General features: G+C 44.6%; 1 protein-coding gene across 1 annotated transcript in view; it reads right to left on the bottom strand.

Annotated features, from left to right (window-relative positions):
* Positions 1–16,346: 16,346 nt before the first annotated feature.
* Positions 16,347–22,022, bottom strand: part of LOC135093319 (protein unzipped-like) — a 61,874-nt gene continuing 56,198 nt past the window's right edge. Inside the window, exon 2 of the mRNA XM_063992490.1 lies at positions 16,347–18,053. Within this exon, the coding sequence (XP_063848560.1) occupies positions 16,772–18,053 (1,282 nt within the window). The 3' untranslated portion in view covers positions 16,347–16,771. The remainder of the gene's footprint in view (positions 18,054–22,022) is intronic.

The raw sequence follows: 22,022 nt of genomic DNA, 5'->3' as shown, positions 1-22,022 counted from the left end.
TCTTCATACCCTCCAGATTTTAACTATTATTCCTTTTACGCTTATAGATGAACGCAGCAAAAAATAGAATAGTTAGGAATATCATAAACTGTTTCCTTCAAGCTAACAACATTTCTGGCCGTGAAACGTGTGGAAACGATGAATTAAGAAAAGAGTTAATGGAAGAAAAGAAAATGATGAAATAACAGCTATTGGTGCGTTTATTTCTTAACTTTTTATGTGAATTTGCGATAGTGAACATGGTTGAAAATTAAAAAATGATTAAGAAAAAGATTAAATACGCGAGGCTTGGGTGGAATAAACAAGTATTAATTTGTTCACTACATTATGCATTCCGATTCGGTTCCGTTGCTTCATAAGGAGAGGATTTAAATGAGCCGCGTGTTTGACTACATTAGTGTCGCCTGTGTGTGTGTGTGTGTGTGTGTGTGTGTGTGTGTGTGTGTGTGTGTGTGTGTGTCATGCATATGTATGTATCTGAATTTTAAGAAGTCTAAATGATTATCACACACACACACACACACACACACACACACACACACACACACACACACACAGAGAGAGAGAGAGAGAGAGAGAGAGAGAGAGAGAGAGAGAGAGAGAGAGAGAGAGAGAGAGAGAGAGAGAGAGAGAAGGGGAGTTGACCGAAATTTCAATGTACGCTTTTGTAATCCTTGTCTTCCTCTTCCTTGTTCTCTTCTTCTTCTTCTTCTTCTTCTTCTTCTTCTTCTTCTTCTTCTTCTTCTTCTTCTTCTTCTTCTTCTTCTTCTTCTTCTTCTTCTTCTTCTTCTTCTTCTTCCTCCTGTTGTTTTACTACTACTACTACTACTACTACTACTACTACTACTACTACTACTACTACTACTGCTGCTGCTGCTGCTGCTGCTGCTGCTGCTGCTGCTGCTGCTGCTGCTGCTGCTGCTGCTGCTGCTGCTGCTGCTGCTGCTACTACTACTACTACTACTACTACTACTACTACTACTACTACTACTACTACTACTACTACTACTACTACTACTACTACTACAACTACTACTACTACTACTACTACTACTACTACTACTACCTCCTATCCTCCTTCTCCTCCTCCTCCTCCCCCTCCTCCCTAGTCACTTAATTTCTCTTGTAGGGGTTTTATAGAAGCTGTAAAGCGTGCCAGATCCTTCCCTCCTTCCTCCTCCTAATCCTCTTTTCTTCCTCCCCTTCCTTCCCGTCGCTCCTCCTCCCTGCTTCCCTTTCTCCCTTCCATCCTTCCAGTGAGAGTGAAGCGCCACGTTCAAGGAGAAAGAAAGTGGGTTGTTTATAAATGCGATTACGTAGGAAATATGAAAATTAAAGTGAGAGAGAGAGAGAGAGAGAGAGAGAGAGAGAGAGAGAGAGAGAGAGAGAGAGAGAGAGAGAGAGAGAGAGAGCAGAGGTATATCTATTTAGTTACCTGAGAGAGACAGGTGTAGTTTCTGTGTGTGTGTGTGTGTGTGTGTGTGTGTGTGTGTGTGTGTGTGTGTGTGTGTGTGTGTGTGTGTGCACTAAAAATAAACTTGTTTCTTCTTACATGAAGAGGAAAGAGGAAAGAGTTCTTGCTGCTCTTCCTCCATTTTTCACCTCCCATAAATCTCTCTCTCTCTCTCTCTCTCTCTCTCTCTCTCTCTCTCTCTCTCTCTCTCTCTCTCTCTCTCTCTCTCTCTCTCTCTCTCTCAGCATAATTCATGTTTTCTTCCACTGTTGTGTATATTTTTCATTTATTTATTTCTCTGTACATCCTGCTTTTCAATTTTCTTTTCAATTTTCTTTTCAATTTTCTTTTCCTACGTGTCCTCCTTTTTGCCACATGCGCATTTCATTCCTCATTTTCTTATTCCTCTTACTTTTCCGTGATGTTTTTTCTTCATATTCAACACCACTGTGAGATGAGGGAGAGGCGGCTTTGCTTTCCTCCTCCTCCTCCTCCTCCTCCTCCTCCTCCTCCTCCTCCTCCTCCTCCTCCTCCTCCTCCTCCTCCTCCTCCTCCTCCTTTGTGCACGTTATATCTCCTTCCATCAGCTCACTGTGTAATTTACGAAATCACTGAAACTTACCGTGAGGGAGAGAGAGAGAGAGAGAGAGAGAGAGAGAGAGAGAGAGAGAGAGAGAGAGAGAGAGAGAGAGAGAGGATGGTCACAACAGGTAAGGAATAGCTTACATTTGCACCTGCGACCTGTGGAAATTCCCACGAACACACACACACACACACACACACACACACACACACACACACACACACACACACACACACACACACACACACACACACACACACACACACACACACACACACACACACACACACACACACACACACACACACACACACACACACACAGTCTCTCTCTCTTTCTCTCTCTCTCTCTCTCTCTCTCTCTCTCTCTCTCTCTCTCTCTCTCTCTCTCTCTCTCTCTCTCTCTCTCTCTCTCTCATCTACATTGCTTTTCTTCCATTCTTTCCTTCACTTTCACTTCTCGCCTCTCCTCTTCCACCTCCCTTCATGTTTTTCTTCAGCGTCTCTCTCTCTCTCTCTCTCTCTCTCTCTCTCTCTCTCTCTCTCTCTCTCTCTCTCTCTCTCTCTCTCTCTCTCTCTCTCTCTCTCTCTCTCTCTCTCTCTCTCTCTCTCTCTCTCTCTCTCTCTCTCTCTTCCTGTTCCTTCTCTCTCTCCTCCCTTTTGAGCGTAAGAAAGGAAAAGAGAAAGAGAAAGAGAGAAAGAAAGAAAGAAAAAGTAAGTTTGCTTCTCTGCCTTCTGACTTTTTTTTCATTATTCTTGCTTTTGTCTCTTCCTGGAACTGGCGAGGAAGGAAAAAGAAGAGAGGAGAAGGAGGAGGAGGAGGAGTAGGAGAAGAAGGAGGAGGTGGTGGTGGTGGTGGTGGTGGTGGTGGTGGTGGAGAAAATGCCACTTCGCGCAAGTTCTGTTCACTTTTAAATGCAATTGGCGGGAAAATAACAATAAACAAAAAAAAAAAAAAAGGAAAAATAAATTAAATCTCACCTCGTTTTCCTCATTCAGTATTTACCGTGCAATCTTTCCCTTTCCTGCTTATTTCCATTTAAAACTTTCCTCCAAATACACTTGATTTTTCCCTTAACAGTTTCCTCTCCCACGTGAATTTCCTGCGCGTGTTTTGCTCATTTCCCTCTCTTTCCTCCTTTACCTCCTTCTCCTTCATCTCCCTCCGTCATTCCTTCCTTCCTTTCCTTCGGGTTAAGGAAAAGACCATTTAGTTAATGATCCTACATCCTTTATCTCAAGGACGGGACATTATGGAGGCGTTGGAGGGAGAGAAGAAGGGAGGGAATGATGACGAAGAAGTGGAGGGAAGGAGAGAAGGAGGGAGGAAAGATTAAAGGAATGTGAAAGGAAGAAATATGGATGGAGGTAGAGGGAAAGAAGAAGGGAGGGAAGAATGACGAAGAGATGGAGGGAAGGAGAGAAGGAGGAGAGGAAAGATTGAAGGAATGTAGAAGGAAAGAAATATGGGAGTTAGGGAGAAGGGAAATTAACAAAGGGAGAAAAGGAGGTAAAGAGGAAGACAGGACGGCAGAGAGAGAGAGAGAGAGAGAGAGAGAGAGAGAGAGAGAGAGAGAGAGAGAGAGAGAGAGAGAGAGAGAGAGAGAGAGAGAGAGAGAGAGAAATTTATGAAGAGAGGAAAAGTTGAGAAAATATTTTGGAAAGAGAGGAATTTGGGAGGAAAGGGGGAAAGAAGGAATAGGATGGAGAGAGGAGGAGGAGGAGGAGGAGGAGGAGGAGGAAGGAGGGAGAGAGAGAAAATTATTGTATAAGTGAAGTTAAGAAAAAGGTAAGTGGAAGAGGAAGTTTATGAAAAGTTTTTATATCATTATCTAATTGGAGGTAAAGTTTTTCCTTCCCCTCTGTATGTTCATAATAATTGTGGAAACTGGAGCAGCAGCAGCAGCAGCATCTTCTTCTTCTTCTTCTTTTTCTTCTTCTCCTTCTTCTTCTTCTTCTTCTTCTTCTTCTTCTTCTTCTTCTTCTTCTTCTTCTTCTTCTTCTTCTTCTTCTTCCTTCAATTGTTGTCCAGGTAAATAAGGTAAATAATTGATTTAAACCTCAGCTAGCATTTATTCATGTATTCATTTTATTTATTTATTTACTTATTTATTTATTTACTTTTATGTCTCGACTTTTGAAAATTTGAGGTTGTATTTGTGTTTTGTACTATTATCTCTTGACTCCTTCAGATTTTTATTTATTTATATATTTATTTTTTTTTTACCACTATCTTTTGTTTCTCATGCAAGTTATATTTTTGTTTTTTCATCTTTCTTTTATTTTCGTCAAGGTAAATAAGACAAACTGATTAAGATATTAGGCAGTATATATATATATTTTTTTTCTATCATTTTCTCTTGACTCCTATGTAAGTTTTGTTTTTATCACTTTTTTTTTCTTTGTGGAAATGAGATGAAATAAATGAGATCTCAGGTGGCATTTTATTTATTTATTTATTTATTTATTTTATCATTACATCTCTTAACTCATTGCTCGAAGTGATAAGGAGATGAAAAATGAGATGCTTAGGTCACGTGGCAAGAAGATGCTACCTCACACAATTTATGTTCTCTTCTAAATACAACTGGCAAGAAAATAGTAATAACTGAAAGAAGAAAACGAAAAGAAGAAATAAAAATAAACATCGCCTCATTCTTCTCATTCTGTAATTACCATGGATAAAACTAGTGGAGGGAAGATCACGGGGAACACAAAGAGTGAGGGTTTAAGGGATGACATTCCGGTAGAACTGCAAAGGCTGGGAGTCACAAAGGAAGATGCAAGAGACGAAAACAACTGGAGGAAACTTGCACTCACATGGCGCCAACCTCTCACTCAAGAGGAACTATGAAAGGAGAAAATGCTGCCAAAACTTGTCTAACCGTCTCTCAACTTTGGTAGCACTGGGAGCTGAAAGTAGGCAATCTGGCGGACTGTTCTTATTGTACCTTTATCTTGTACTTACCTTGAGAACAGACAGACCAAAGGATAAGCTGCATTTGACTGGCTGTGTTTATTTTTGCTATCGAATATAAAAATGAAATGCATAAAACTCCTGTTCTTCTTTACGTATTGTTCTGTATTTCAAAGGCTGCAGGAGTTTTTTTTTTTTGTGAAATTTATTGTTTTTTTTTTTTACAAGCAAGAAGGAAGAAGTTTGTCATTTTTTGTTTTCTTTGTGTATGTGTGTGTGTGTGTGTGTGTGTGTGTGTGTGTGTGTGTGTGTGTGTGTGTGTGTGTGTGTGTGTGTACATGCGTATGTGTGAGTGTGTGTGTGAAAGCATGAGTCACATTAGCACCCTGTGGCCTTGAAGGAATCTCTCTCTCTCTCTCTCTCTCTCTCTCTCTCTCTCTCTCTCCTAACCTTGCCTGTTCTCTCACTTAAGTCCGTCCCTACATTTTTCCTTGTTCTAAGCCACTCACACTGAAAGAAACAGCAGACACGGAAATAACTAATGAGGCGGTGATGGTTCTCCCTTTTCCTTGCCGCTTGGGAGGGAGAGGAGAGGGTGAAAGTGATAGGGGAGAGATGGGGGAAGAGACACTGAGGGAGGGTGAGGGGCATTAAATGGGGATGAAACGAGGCAAGGGGTGATAAAGGAAGGGAGACAGACAGACAGAGAGAGAGAGAGAGAGAGAGAGAGAGAGAGAGAGAGAGAGAGAGAGAGAGAGAGAGAGAGAGATGAAAATATCAGTCAATATTCCCATTTTCTTTCTTCTCCTCCGTTCGTTCTCTCACACAAATCATTCTTATTTTCCTTCATCATATATTATTTTGCCATTTCTATATTCTTACTTTTTTATTTATTTTCCGTTCTTCCCACGCTTCCTCTCCCTCATGCATTTACCTCTCATTTTTTTCACTAATTCCCATCATCCTTCCTATTTCTCTGTTCTCTCTTGTCTCCTTCATAGAATAGCTCGTATGAAAATGATGATAAAGAAGACGAGATGAGGAAATGAATGGATGAGACGGGGAGATAAAAATGACAACACGAGGAGAAGGAAGAGAAGGAGAAGGAGGAATATAAAGGAACACAAATGAAGAACAAACAGTAGCCTACCTGTTGGTCCTTACGGAGCTATTGGTGGTGATTAAACTAACATACGGGAGAGTAGAGGAGGACGAGGAGAACGAGGAGGAGGAGGAGGAGGAGGAGGAGGAGGAGGAGGAGGAGGAGGAGGAGGAGTAGGATTACAAAGGATTACAAAAGGACAGCCCCAACAGCAACATACATTTAGGACCTTGCAAGGCTGTTTGATGGAGAAACAGGAGAGTGAAGCAGGAGGGGGAAGAGGGGCAAAAAGAGGAAGAATAGGAGGAACAGACATAAGGTAAAGGGGATCAGAAGAGGAGGTGGAAGTGAGAAGGGGGAATAAAGAGAAGATAGGGAAGATGGAGAAGTAGGTGGGAGAGGAGGAATAGAGGGAAGTAAACAAAAAGATACAAGAGTCCAAGCAGCAATACACCTTGGGGTCCTTACATGTTAAACTGTTTGGGTGACTATTCTACGCTAACTCTTATCGGGAGGGGCAAGTTAGTACAGGAGATGGTTAAAAAGGTTGAAAGAGATCGGAGGATGATGAGAAGGAGGAGGAGGAGGTGTAGGAGGAAAAGAAGGAAGGTAAAGGGGATCGAGGCGCCTCTAGGTGACGTGTAAGGGAATCAGGCGTCCCTCAGGTGCCTCCTATAGGGATCAAGGAGTCTATTGTGCGTGGACTCATTAAGGGAGGGAGTGCCGTATCCCTCCCCCTCTCTGCTCCCCTCCCTTCCCATCCCTTGATCCCATGAGCCTAGGGATTAACGTCTGCTCCGCGGCACAAGAGCCAGACGCGTTTTGTACGTGACGAAATCTTGTTCTTGTGCGGGGTGATGATGCCGTTTTCTGTGGTTTGGTGGTGGTGGTGGTGGTGGTGGCGATGGTGGTGGAAGTAGTTTTGTGGTCTCTTTGTTTTTTTGTTTTTTTTCTTGTTCTTTTTAGTCTCGTTCTTGTTCGTGTTCTTTTTTCTTGTTGTTGTTTGTTGTTGCTGTTGTTGCTGTTTTTCTTTTATTTTTATTATTATTATTATTATTATTATTATTATTATTATTATTATTATTATTATTATTATTATTATTATTATTATTATTGTTATCATTATTATTATTATTATTATTATTATTATTATCATCATCATCATCGTCATCATCATTACTCATCGTAGTAGTAGTAGTAGTAGTAGTAGTAGTACATAGAAACATTGATAATAAAAGTTTTATAGTAGTTTTGTACTATCATAGGTCAGAGAGTACAAAGAGGATACATAGAAGGAAGAAGAGGAAGAGGAGGAGGAGGAGGAAGAGAAGGAGTAAGAGAAGATAATTATATTTACTCAAGATGCAGACGGAGTTGTGCCTCGCGAAGTGTTGCCTTGAGATCACCTGCGTGTGTGTGTGTGTGTTAATTTAGGCCTCAGGTAGGTCCTTGAAACACACACACACACACACATACACACACACATACACACACACACACACACACACACACACACACACACACACACACACACACACACACACACACACACACACACACACACACACACACACACACACACACACACACACACACACACACACACACATGCCGTTCATTCTTTTATGTAGGTTTTTAATTTTTAGATTGCTTCCTTCCTCCTCCTCCTCCTCCTCCTCCTCCTCCTCCTCCTCCTCCTCCTCCTCCTCCTCCTCCTCCTCCACGTCTCCCCTTCTTAATATTTGTACCTTTTTACCTTCTTTTCCTCCATATCAACTTTTTCCTCCTCTCCCCTCCTCGCCCCTTCTCTCTCTCTCTCTCTCTCTCTCTCTCTCTCTCTCTCTCTCTCTCTCTCTCTCTCTCTCTCTCTCTCTCTATCAGTGTTATCTATTTTCTTTTATCTACCTCATTGTTCTCTTCATTTCTCCTCTTTTTCTTTCTTTTCCTATACTCTTCCATTTCTCTCCTTCGTTCTCTTTCCCCTTCTATTCTTGATACTTACTCATGAAAAGTGTTTAGCTTTTTCTATTTCCTTTTTTTCTTTTCCTTTTTTTTTCCTTTTATCGGTGGTTGTATTGAAATATATTGTAAAGTTGCTTGGTTGCATCAGACGGTCCACGGTTGTTGTTGTTGTTGTTGTTGTTGTTGTTGTTGTTGTTGTTGTAGTAGTAGTTGTTGTTGTTGTTATTGTTGTTGTTGATGATGATGATGATATTTGATGTTTTTCGTCTCCTCCTCCTCCTCCTCTGTTTTTTTTTTTTTTCTCTCTCTCTTCTTCCTCCTCAGACTCCACCCTTCGCAAACGTTAATTTCAGTCTGGTTGTGACATTGTTTTTATTATTTCTTTGTTTTTCATATTCTCTCTCTCTCTCTCTCTCTCTCTCTCTCTCTCTCTCTCTCTCTCTCTCTCTCTGTGGGAAGCTTTATACTTAACAACAAAGGCAACCACCATCACACGTTTTCTCGCGAAGTTTTGTCCCCGAAGAAAATGGGATGCCTTACTAATGCTTGTCAATCAATGGGCAGGGAAAACTAATGTAGATTTCGCAATATTTCCTTATTACTTATTCATTGTGAGTGTGTGTGTGTGTGTGTGTGTGTGTGTGTGTGTGTGTGTGTTCAGAGGGAAGAAAGGGAAGCATTAGGACCGACTGACTTGATTGCAAAGGAGGAGGTGCTGCGGGAGAAGAAAAAGGAAGAGGAGGAGGATCACGGGCGGGAAGTCGTGGCGGGAGTATTTACGAGTATGTTCAAAAGTGACAGAACGAGGCAGTGACTGTAAAAAGGGGGAAGAAGTAAGTAGGAAAGATATAATACATGGAAAGAGAAGGAAGTGGAGGAGACGGAGTAGAAATTCTTAATGGTAAGGGAGAGGAAGGAAATAGAAAAAAAGGAGGGAGAAGAAACTAGAGAAAATATTAAGTATAGGGGAGAGAAGAATGTGGATTACACGAAGATGTAAGGGGTAATAAACACAAGCATTCTTAATGGTAAGGGAAATAAGGGTGAGAGGAAAGTACAAAAGTTATGATATATAGGGAAGATGAGAGTGGCGGGGTGACGAAGCTGTAGGGAGGATAAATAATGGTATTCTTAATGGTAAGGAAAAATTATAGAAAAGAAATAAGAAAGAAAATATCGAGAAATTATTATCTATAGGGAAAAGAATGTGGAGGTTACGAATTTATGGGGAAAATAATCTTAATATTAATGACAGAGATAAAAAAAAAAAATAAAGAGGAAAAAAGGAGGCTGGAAAAATGTGGTACATAGACAAAAAAAGGCTGTGAAAGTGACGAATTAGCATAGAAAAATAAACTAAAAATAATCTCGATGTTAAGGAAGATGAAAGGAAAGAAAAATAGAGAAAAAAATAAGTGCGACTAGAAAACAATATCATGAAGGAAGAAAGGAAAGTGGAACACATAAATTTATCAGGTTATGGCAAAACGAAAGAAAGAGAACAGGGAAGAAAAATCGACTCTGTAAAACTAATAATAGAAGCTAAGAAACTCGATCCTTGGGGAAGCGAAGGGTGTGGGAGAGAATAGTGTGGTGAATTAATGAGAAACTGAAGAAAACTTAAATAGAGGAAGGGGAGAAGGAGAAAAGACGATCGAAATCAAGGGGATAGAAAGTAGGCAATACGATAATTATGGAGAACTTGAAAGAGAAATGAAAAAAAATGTAAGGGATTAAGACAAGAAAAGAAAAATGAAAAACGGAAGAGATAAGAATAAATAAAAGGAAACGATTATAAAAAAAGAGAAATTTTATGACGTTTAGAAAATTTAAGAATGAGGAAGAGAAATATTATACGAGATTAAACAATTAAATCCACGAACAAGACGGAGAAAGGGAAGAACGGAAAGGAAGTAATAAATGCTTGAAAAAAAAAAGTTTAAAAGAAAGTAGAAAATTTGAAGAGAGGAGAAGGTTATGAAACAGAAAACGGAATCAATACAGAACAGGACAAAAAAAAAAAAAAAATGTAGGTGCTATTAAAAGAAAACAGAAAAAAAAAGATAAACGAAAGGAACTTAATCGAAGTGAAGCTTATTGATGTCTAAAAGAAGAAGAAGAAGAAGAAGAAGAAGAAGAAGAAGAAGAAGAAGAAGAAGAAGAAGAAGAAGAAGAAGTGAAAAAGAAAGAGAAAGATTGAGGAGGATTTAGGTTAGGGTGCGAGAGACAAAATACTCGTATACGTATGAGAGAGAGAGAGAGAGAGAGAGAGAGAGAGAGAGAGAGAGAGAGAGAGAGAGAGAGAGAGAGAGAGAGAGAGAGTAAATTCGATCCAACAAAGATGATTAACGCACAGATGGTAAAAAAGGGGAAAAAAGGTACAAAATTAAGGTTTGAAGGAGAACATGGGTTAGAGGGGAGAAGGGTGAGGGGAAAACTTCAAATTGTGGCAGAGGGGAAGGAGGGAAAAGTAGACGAAAATTACTATTACTCGAAGGAAAAAAGGGGTGCGTATAGGGATTTATAGCGTAAGGGAAAGGGAAAAGGGGGAAATGGAATAAATAGAGGAAAACCATGACCGTGACAAGAGGGAAAAATAAGGCTTAAGAGGGGAGAAAAGGGGGAGGAAAAGTAAAAATTAATGAACGTAAAAGGGAAAAAAATATAAGAAAGAGGAAATTAAAAGCGAGTAGATAAGGAAGGGAGAGGAAAACTAGAAAATTAAGAGAATATTAATAAAAAAAACGGAAAAGGTGAAATGAAACGAGAAATAGGAAGGGAAGAGATGAGGAAAGGAAAATTAGAACATGGAGGAGGAAAGTGAATGAAAAGGGGAAAACTGAGACAAGGAAGAATAGAAACCAAACCAGGAAGAGGAAAAAAAAAAAAGAAACAAAGGAGGGAGGAAAGGAAAAGGGGGAAGAAGGAGGGAAAAAAAAATCATACAATAAACCTTGCGTGTGCGAGAGAGAGAGAGAGAGAGAGAGAGAGAGAGAGAGAGAGAGAGAGAGAGAGAGAGAGAGAGAGAGAGAGAGAGAGAGAGAGAGAGAGAGAGAGAGTGAGAGAGATTTTTAACACGTGAAACAAACATCATCAGACCTTTTTTTTTATCCTTCACGCACGCACACACAGACACACACACACACACACACACACACACACACACACACACACACACACACACACACACACACACACACACACACACACACACACACACACACACACACACACACACACTATAAAAATTAATAATGACACCACAGCGAACAATCTCCCTCTCACAGCAAAAATTCTTCCCCTCACCATCTTTCCCTCTCCCTTCCCCTCTCCCTCTCTCTCTCTCTCTCTCTCTCTCTCTCTCTCTCTCACTGATGGGCAGGTAGACACGTGACTCACCTGTCCTGCGGTTGATGACTAACGTGGCTTATGATACTTTACAGTGTTTGTATGTTTGAATCTGGCTGAGATAGAGAGAATGTGAAGGTATGTTTCTCTCTCTCTCTCTCTCTCTCTCTCTCTCTCTCTCTCTCTCTCTCTCTCTCTCTCTCTCTCTCTCTCTCTCTCTCTCTCTCTCTCTCTCTCTCTTCGTTTCTTCCTGTTTCTGGTTTTATTTTCGTTTTGTTCCTCTTGTTGTTATTGCTGTCTTTCCTATCTCCTCCTCCTCCTCCTCCTCCTCCTCCTCCTCCTCCTCCTCCTCCTCCTCCTCCTCCTCCTCCTCCTCCTCCTCCTCCTTTCCTAGCTCCCCTCCACATCTTTCTTTCCTCTTTTTCTCCCTGTCTTTTTTTCCATTCCTCCCTTTCACTCTCTCTCCTCCCTTACCCCTTCCTCCCTCCCTTCCCTGCTTCACCCCAACTCCCCTCCCTCCCTCCCTCCAGTCACCTGACACCTCATAAACACACAGCACACAGGTATACACGACCCACCTCACACCTTCCCTCACACTCCCCCTCCTGCGTTCCTTCTCCCTCTCCTCTCCCTCTCCCCTCCCTGTAATACACTCCCGACACGCCCCTCTGCCTCCCCTCATGAATAGTAATTTGCCTTGATTTTTCCCCCTTTCTCCCCTTCCCTATGTCCCTTCTCTCCCATACATTGCCCTTTGCCCTCTCTCTCTTCCTTCCCTCCCTTCCCTCCCTTCCCTCCACCTCATTCCCTCCCTAGTCTCTCTCTCTCTCTCTCTGTGTCTCTCTCTCTCTCTCTCTCTCTCTCTCTCTCTCTCTCTCTCTCTCTCTCTCTCTCTCTCTCTCTCTCTCTCTCTCTCTCTCTCTCTCTCTCTCTCTCTCTCTCTCTCTCTGTATATTTTCCCATTCTCTTTCTCTCTTCCGCTTTTCCTCTCTCTTTCTCTCTCTCTCTCTCTCATTCTCTCTGTCTTTCTCTCGCTCCCTCTCTCTCCCTTCCCCTCTCCCATTAGTATGGTAATGCCTGACACAGTTTTACGTCGTCACTCCTCGGTACGACTTCCTAGCGCCGCGCACGACTCCAATGGAACGACCCCGAGTCATTTGTAGAGGACTTGAGCTCGCTGATTGCAAATAGCGGCCCCCCCCCATCCCCCCAAAAAAGAGAGAAAAGGAAAAGAAAAAAAGTCAGACCACGATTACAAAAAATAGTGATAATAATAAAGAGATAAATAGTAAATGAGTGAATAAGTAGATAAGTTTAAAACAAAAACTCGCTGGTTGCAAATAGCCCGCCCCCCAAAAAAAAATCAAATCGACAGACGCTAATCACAAAAAAAATAATACTAATGATAAATAAATAGATAGATAGATAAATAAATAAAGCAGCAAATAAGCAAATATATAAGTAAATAAATGTAAAGAAATAACGAAGCACATATTTTGTTTAAAGTGACAAATATAAACACAAGAAAAGTCTACTAACAATAAATGAATCAATAAAAAAAGTGAACAAGTAAATCAGGTAATGAAAAAATATAAAATAAAAAAATACCAAAGCACTTTTTTCTTTTTTTACTGTGATTTTCGCTCTGATCCTTTGTATTCCTTTGCAATCAGTGTGTCCCTTGGGCGAGGCGTGGTCAGGTGCTGCGGGATCAGGTAATCCTTTGCTAATTGGATTAATTAATTTCGCTCTTTAATCTCATCAACTCGTAAATCTGAGTGTGGCGTTTAGTAGATGTGTGTGTGTGTGTGTGTGTGTGTGTGTGTGTGTGTGTGTGTGTGTGTGTGTGTGTGTGTGTGTGTGTGTGTGTGTGTGTGTGTGTGTGTGTGTGTGTGTGTGTGTGTGTGTGTTTACCAACTTTGGGTATACAAGGGCTGACCTACACGCGTGCTCCCCTGTGTGTGTGTGTGTGTGTGTGTGTGTGTGTGTGTGTGTGTGTGTCGGAGTGTCGCAGCTGCATGTGTGTGTTCCCAATTAGTGGTTATCGTCATTATAATTATTGCTCTTATCGATAATCGCTTCCTGTGTCAACACGCCATCTGCTGTCCCGCTGTGCTTTGTTGCAGCTCACCCTGTCACCATCACTATCATCATCATCATCATTATCATCATCTTCACTGTCATTATTACCACCTTCATCATTATCATCATCGTTACAGACATCATTACCATCTAGGGCTGTACATTTCTTCATAGTATGCACAGAAACTCATCACTGTCATTATTACCACCATCATCATTATCATCATCACAATCATCACTTTCATCATTTGGTAGAGCTGTATATTTCCTTCTCGTATACCCACACGAGAGAATTAGTAACTTACTGTCATCGTCATCATCATCATTGTTATCATCATCATCATCATCATTATCATCACCATTATCACCATCATCATCTAGACTTGTAATGTTCTTTCACTTCTGCCAATAGAAGTAATTTAGCTTAATATTTTCATTTTTGTTACCATCATCATCATCATCATCATCATCATCATCATTGTCATTATCATCATCATCATTCCTATCTCGTATGCAAGCAGGACTGAATTAACTACTTTCATTATTATTGTTGTTGTTGTTGTTGTTGTTGTTGTTGTTGTTGTTGTTGTTGTTGTTATTATTATCATCATCATCATCATCATCATCATCATTACCACCACCACCACCACCACCACCATTACTTACCCCTCTGTTGTACGTGCCATCCCTTCCCTCAGTCTAGTAAGTTAGTAAGTTTGCCTAGATTACGAAGTTAGACTAAATTTGTAAGTTGCATTATCAAATGGCTAATATCTCTTTCTCTTCCTCCTCCCCCTTCTCGCAATCACCCCTCCCGTTTTTCTTTTTTCTTCTACCCTGTCTTCCTCTTCCCTATCCTCCCTTTCCTCACCAGTCTCCACTTCCTTTCCTTCTCCTCCCCAACTCCCTTCTTTCCCTTCCTCCTCCTACACCTTCCCCTCCCTCACCAGCCTGTCTTTCTTTCCCTTCTCATTCCCAACGAATCTCCCCCTTTCTTTCTCCTTCCCATCCCTCCCCATCCTCCTCCCCAACCCCATTATTCCTCCCCATAACTAACACCCTTTCTCTTTCTCCCCTCAACTTCACTAACCACTCCTTCCCTTCTTCCCAGCCTCCAGTTTTCTCCCCCCAACCTCCCCATCTTCCTCCCTCGCCTCCCTCACCTGTCTCACCTTAACATAAGTTTCCGTAATTAACTCAGCGAAAATTGCCTTCACTCTATGCAGGCGGTCTAATAACTTGCCCTCCTCTAACTCTTCTGGACTATTTGATCTTGTAGGGGAAGAGGGAAAGGCATGTGGCTTGTACTGCAGGAGATGGCGCCTTTCCTCCCTGTTTTCCCTAGTAGTAATTATGGAATAGGGGAAAAATAGCAGTAGGGGAGAGGGTGGGGGAAAAAGGTAATGAAAAAAGATAGGTGAGACTGTAACGTTGAGGAGGACGAGTGGTAGGAAGAGAAGGAGAAGGAGGAGGAGGAGGAAGAAGAGGAAATGGTGAACGAAGAGGAGTGTGAGACAAAGACTGAATGAAGGGAAGATAGGAAAGTAAAAAATGAATGTGAAAAAAAATGATAACTAAAAAGACGACACAGAAAGAGAGGAAAATGGAAGAAAGAGAGAGAGAGAGAAAAGATGGAGGTAACGAAGACGGTGGGAAGGGAGAGAGAGAGAGAGAGAGAGAGAGAGAGAGAGAGAGAGAGAGAGAGAGAGAGAGAGAGAGAGAGAGAGACAGGGACGATAACAATGGTGAGAGAATCGAGGTAAAGAAAGTCATGACATTTTTTTTTCAACATTTTCTTTATTTCGTATTTTTCTTCTCTCACACTGGAGGAGGAAGAGGAAGGAGGGGAAGGAAGGAAGGAAGGAAGAGAGGTAGAAAGCAACAAATTGAAAGCTTCAGGTCACAGTCAATACCTTTATTATATTGACAGGTACAAAGAGTAATGTCTGAGACCTAACCAACTTTGATCTCTCTCTCTCTCTCTCTCTCTCTCTCTCTCTCTCTCTCTCTCTCTCTCTCTCTCTCTCTCTCTCTCTCTCTCTCTCTCCGTTCATTGTTGCAGCGGTGACAGATCGACTTGAATGACCAGCGAGCGATGACCTTGATTTGACCTTCCTGTCTGTGTGTGTGTGTGTGTGTGTGTGTGTGTGTGTGTGTGTGTGTGTGTGTGTGTGTGTGTGTGTGTGTGTGTGTGTGTGTGTGTGTGTGTGTGTGTGTGTGTGTCCGTCTGTCTGTCTGTTTGTTGATCTTTATGTCTGTCTGTCTTCGCTCACTCGCTTATTTTTCGTTTCGCTGCTTTCAAACACACACACACACACACACACACACACACACACACACACACACACACACACACACACACACACACACACACACACACACACACACACACACACACACACACACACACACACACACACACACACACACACACACACACACACACACAAGACGACGACGACAACAACACATAAGCACTTACACACTACAGGACACTTTAGGACATCTGGAAGGCGTAGGATACATGGGAAAGAGGATAGATAACCGTGTGTGTGCGTGTGTGTGTGTGTGTGTGTGTGTGTGTGTGTGTGTGTGTGTGTGTGTGTTGATAGGTTGCGGGTAGAGAGGGAGTTCAGGGGATCGTCACAGACACTCGTGGTAAATATAGAATGTCATCACGGAATTAGTAGAAGTTATAGTTGTGTTTAATGTTGGTTGGTGGTGGCGGTGATGGTGGTAGTAGTAGTAGTAGTAGTAGTAGCAGTAGTAGTAGCAGTAGTAGTAATGGGGGTTATAGAGAAGTGCATTGTTATCATTAATATACAACCATAACTGTACATCGATTATTTACACACATCCGAACCGACATAGATGCGAGCGCGTTTGCAAATCTGCTTGTGCTCTCTCTCTCTCTCTCTCTCTCTCTCTCTCTCTCTCTCTCTCTCTCTCTCTCTCTCTCTCTCTCTCTCTCTCTCTCTCTCTCTCTCTCTCTCTCTCTCTCATTCATGTCAATGGTTAGTTTTTGACAAAGCTTCGGTAATAGGTGAATCATACAGCAGGACCCCGCAAACCACGCCTGCTGTTAGTGGCGCGAGAGACAGAACAAGCAGGCTGGGAGCAGGCAGGGCTGGGGGGTCCTTGTTTTCGTCAGGGAAGGGGGAAGCGATCCCCGACTGTCCGGTGGCATCTTAGCCTCACAACACATCGGTATTCACGAGCAGCAGGAGGCGTCTGTGGCAGCAACGGTGACGCCTCGGTAGCGGTACAGTATTGCATGCTGAGGGGAGACCCAGCAGGGGAGGCAGCAAGAGTCGGCTCTTGCCTCTCAAGCGAAGGCGGCCACACGGGCCACCAGGGCCAGGACAATCATCAGGGCCACGGCGGGAGGGGCCAAGTCGCCCGCGCCATCCTGCATGCCGACTGCGACCTCCTGCTGGGATGTCGTGCTGAGGGAGTCACTCTTGGGTTTCTCCAGGCCCACCATAGACATCTTGGGCGGGTCTGGGGTGGTGGTGGTGGTGGTGGTGGTCGTGGTTGTGGTGGTGGTGGTGGTGGACTTGTAGAGCACCGACACCTTCTCGGGAATGTCCAGCTTGGTGTTGTTGAAGAGGAAGTAAGGCGAGGAGTACTCGGCGTGCAGCTTGACGAGACGCTGGTCCATGTGCAGCCCCTCCACCACTCGGGACGACTGGCTGCCGTCCTTGTACACTGAGGTCAGCGTGCCCGAGTACGGCGCCTCCGTCTTGCGCACCGTGCCGATCATCTTGACCCACACACCCGTGCCTGGGGGCAGGGTATACTCCAGCAGCTCCCTGTGCACGCTGTCCAGCTCGTTCTGCACGCCCCAGGTGAGGTCTCGCTCCTCCACGCTGGGCAGGGCGGACACCACGTGCGCCTCCAGGCCGGTGTAGGTTCCCTTGAGCTGGCCCCAGTATACCAGCTGCTTCACCTCCACCTCCCGCTCCTCCACCACGTGCTGCCGCGACGGGCCGGGGTTGAGGAGCTTGGCCTCAGCGAGCACCTCCTCCTCGTGGGTCACGCTGATGCGGCTCGTGTCCAGGTTGACGGCGCGCAGGTCATAACGCACCGGCTGGTCCTCCACCAGCACCATGGCGGCGTCCACTGTGTCCACGTGAGCACCTTCTATCAGGAAGGCGCGGCGGTCCTCCGGCGACAAGTAGCCAGCCTGCGGGAAGCCGTCTTCGCCCTGGTTCATGGCCAGGAAGCGGCTCGCCTCCGCGCCCACGGCGTTGTGTGGCGGCGCCAGGTATCGGTCCCAGGCCTCGTACTTGACGCGCGATGATCCGTTGAGGGACACCAGCACCTCGAAGCTGTCTGTCATGTGCAGCACGGAACCGAGGAAAGGCACGGTGCAGGTGCCGCCGTGCATGGAGCCCGCCACCCAGGTGCCGTGCTTCTCCGCGCGGCACCACACAGTGGCCGGGTCGTCCTCAGTGATTGGCACTGCGTACGGCACAAACATGCCGCCGTCCACGTGTCCCCAGCCCAGCGTGGAGGAGGTGATGATGGTGCCGCCCTCTCGCCGGATCCTGGCCATCTCCAGCGTGGCCAGTCCTCCGCTCGCCGCCACCGCCATCACGCACACCCTGAAACACAGAACGTCGTCAGCCTGGGGGACACCAGGGGTTACACACACACACACACACACACACACACACACACACACACACACACACACACACACACACACACACACACACACACACACACACACACACACACACACAGGGCTGCAGGTCACGCCGGGTCACGTGGGGTAATCCCACGGTGCTCGCCTTGCGGAGTTACGAGGACGTGCAGGCCGCGGGGGACACCCACACCGCCTGCACCCAGGCACGTCAACCTCAGCATCTATTTTTAGCTCACATTATCCTGTACCTTTGGGGAAAAGCGTGTAGTGGCTCATTAATCCACGTCTTTGATCGTGTAACATTATCTTGATACCGTAACGCGGGAGTAGTGACCTGCGCCGGCCAACCATCACCTTAATAACAGAGGCGCGGCGAGGAACGACCTCCCCGCGAGCATTCTTGTGGCCCGCCGCCCTCCTACCTCTTTCACCTCCGCCGGGTTAATAGCCACCCTGTAAAACATTGCGTCACGTCTTGCGCTCCCCACTCGCCTCACTCCCGCCTCGCTCCTGCCAGGGTGAGGGTCGCCCCGAGAGAAGGGGGTTGGGGCGCGGGGCAAGAAGGCGGAGGGGGCAAGAAGTGGGGCGTGAAGGGCAGCGTTGAGGCGGTTGTTGAGCGACACGACCACGCCCATCGTGACCCGAGCATGTAAACAATGAACTCAACTCTTGCTGCCCTCACACCTCTTCCTCCTCCTCCTGTTGCCGAGGCCCGTATTTAGCTTTCCACCCCGAAGAGCCTCCCTCTCCCCACGCCTCCCCACACAAAGGTCGGGGAGGAGCTGGAGGCTGCAGGGAAGATTTTATGGACGGATCGTAAAAGAAGGACGAAGGAGGAAGGAGAAGACGGAAGGAGATCACAGATAGGAGTAACAAAGAAGGAAGAAGAAGAAGAAGAAAAAAGAAACGTCGTCAATCTTGATAAAGGGGGAGAAGTGGCAGATGTGAAAGAAATAGCAACGAAATCAGGGCACAGGGAAAATATGTGATGCTAATGGGGAGTAATTACGAGTGTCATGCTGGTAAAGGCAAGAGCGTGATGCTTATCTCTAATTGCGCCGCTCAGAGTGATCTATAGCGGAAAGAAAACGTTGTAATTACCGACCCCAGTGATGGACTGTGTCTCATCCATAACCAATACACACACCAGCCACTCAGCCGCCACACTGCACCCACAAGGTAACTACCTCCTCCTCCTCCTCCTCCTCCTCCTCCTCCTCCTCCTAGGCAATAACCCTTGTTACACCACCGTAAAATTCCTGCTCCTCCTCCTCCTCCTCCTCCTCCTCCTCTTCCGTTTTCTGTCTTTCTCTCACATTAGTAGTAAAAATAAGAAGACAACGTAAAGTAATGTACTCGAGCAGGTAACATCGTTATAAGCCGTTCCACCTTTTTCTACCCACTACTTTTATGTTCCTCCTCCTCCTCCTCCTCCTCCTCCTCCTCCTCCTCCTCCTCCTCCTCCTCCTCCTCCTCCTCCTCCTCCTCCTCCTGACACAATTCGAAATTCCACGTTATGAGACTTCAAATAAAAACCCCGGGCGAGGCAGAGCGGAGGAGGAGGTAATCTGCTCCGTCAACACGAGCCTTTCACCGACTCAAATGAACAATCAAGACGTAAACACCCGCGACTCTGCCGTATGAGAATCACCACCAACGAGAACAGCAACAAAACACTGCGTCTCTCCATCCATCGCGTATGTGCTGCTGAAAAAAAAAAAACCAACGTGGTATTAGCTTGAGTGATGAATAGGTGAAATTGTGTCATTTTTTTTTTATGAAGATTAACACTTTTCTATGCTGTCAAAATAGTTTACCAGTTTTAATTAATTTTTTTTTTCGTGCGTTTATTTTAGCAAGTTAGATTTCTCACAACGGTAAAATACGAGCCTCACAAACCACTAAGTGCAATACAACAACCGCGCATTAACGACAGATAACCTTGGTGTTGTAATGGTTGGTGGGCTGTAATAGGCTTCAATACTCGGTGATTAACTCCCGGAATACCAATGGGAACTGTGACGGGAGGTTAAGATGGCAATGGTGAATTAACCTTATGATATATTGCTTCCGCGGCTTCCCACACCCGCTATTTCGTGGCCGTTCCGTGATGGCATTTACTGGGCGCCTCTCTCCGACTTGTCACACGGAAGCGGGGTCAGCGAGAGGCGAAACATTTCTGACCAGGATCATTAATATGTGTACTAGGCATGAAAAAGATAGATTTATGAGCAGGGATGATAGGTGGAGACACGTAGGTAAGCATATTTTATCCACTAACCTTGAAACGAGGGTTGGACATATTTACTGGTGTGGATGATAGGTGGAGGTAGGCAGGCATGTTTTATCCACTAGCTTAAAAACAGGGTTAGACAAATTTATGGGTGGGGATGATAGGTAGAAATACGTAGGCATATTTTATATAGGGAATGCCATGTGTAGGTCTGATGCCTCCTTGCAACTTTCCATATTTTCCTGTGCTCTTATGTTCCTGTGTTCTTGTGAAGGCGGAGGGTCAAGGAATGTAGAAGAGAGGAGGTGGTGGGCCGGGGTGGGCTTGTCGAGAGGAGAAAGAGGAATGATGATGGGCAGTGAAAGGAGCCAGTGTTCCTCCTGTGTTCTCATCAGGCACACACATTGTACACCAGGACTGTTCTCGTAATGTCTTCTCCTGGCTATCATTTGTATAGGCTGAGCGATATTTACAACCTGATATCAAACTGCATACGGGAAGGAAACAGGTGATACATGAGTAATTAGAGTAACGGAATGATAATCTAGAGTAGACCATGCCACACCACACCACACCACACCACGACACCTTCATTGCTGCGTCCATTAGTAGGTTAACTTCCAAAGCTTCCCCAAGGAGACGCAGCAACTTCCTTTACATCCCTCGTGTCAGAATTCACTCATCTTGTCCCTCCTGTTTTTCATTTCCCGCATCCGGCAGTGCGGCAGATACGGGTTGGCGGGGAGGGGCCTTCTTGCTGTTCTATCCTTCTCATATTAATAGAGAGGAGAAGTACAGTGCTTCCTAGACATTTACTCTTGTTATGGTTCATTAGACTGTAACTAAATACACGTGTTTCTATGCCCTCCTCGTCCTCCTCCTCCTCCTCCTCCTCCTCCTCCTCCTCCTCCTCCTCCTCCTCCTCCTCCTACTACTCCTCCTCCTCCTCCTCAATGAGTCTTCACAATCCTCAGAGGAGATTCAAGAGCCTCGGAAAAGAGGAAAGAGAAAGGAGATGAGGGGACGGCGGGATGGAGGGAAGGAAGGAGAGAAAAGAAGAGAAGGCAGGAAGAGGAAGAAAAGAAATTGAAGAAAGACATGTAGGAGGAGGAGGAGGAGGAGGAGGAGGAGAAGGTCGTGTCCTGTCGTGTAAGCTTATAAATTTATAATGCCAAACTGCCACCTATTTCACACACACACACACACACACACACACACACACACACACACACACACACACACACACACACACACACACACAAGACAGCGGGTGTGGTCACAAGTGGTCAAGGGTCGTAAGTTATCGACAGAGTGATCAGGTGTCAGCCAACCTCAGGGGAGAGAGAGAGAGAGAGAGAGAGAGAGAGAGAGAGAGAGAGAGAGAGAGAGAGAGAGAGAGAGAGAGAGAGAGAGAGAGAGAGAGGGTGGGAGGAGGAAACATAAAGAGAGAGTAAGAGTAGGGTGAGTGGAGGTGGGGGGAGAGAAAAAGGAGAAGAGAACTTGGAGAGGGAAGAAGGGTATCATGTTTACTTCACTTCTCCAACATTCTCCCTTCATAACTCCCTCTGGAACTTGAAAAAATAACAAGAAGAAAAGAGAGAGAGAAAAAAAAATTACATATCTTGCTTAACTCATCACTACCAACCACTGAGACGTCCCGATATACCTTCTCCTCCTTCCCCCTTCCCCCTT

The sequence above is a fragment of the Scylla paramamosain genome, chromosome 42 (genome assembly GCF_035594125.1).
Source record: "Scylla paramamosain isolate STU-SP2022 chromosome 42, ASM3559412v1, whole genome shotgun sequence".
In the NCBI taxonomy this organism is placed as follows: domain Eukaryota; kingdom Metazoa; phylum Arthropoda; class Malacostraca; order Decapoda; family Portunidae; genus Scylla; species Scylla paramamosain.
This window is presented reverse-complemented; position numbering and strand designations above follow the sequence as displayed.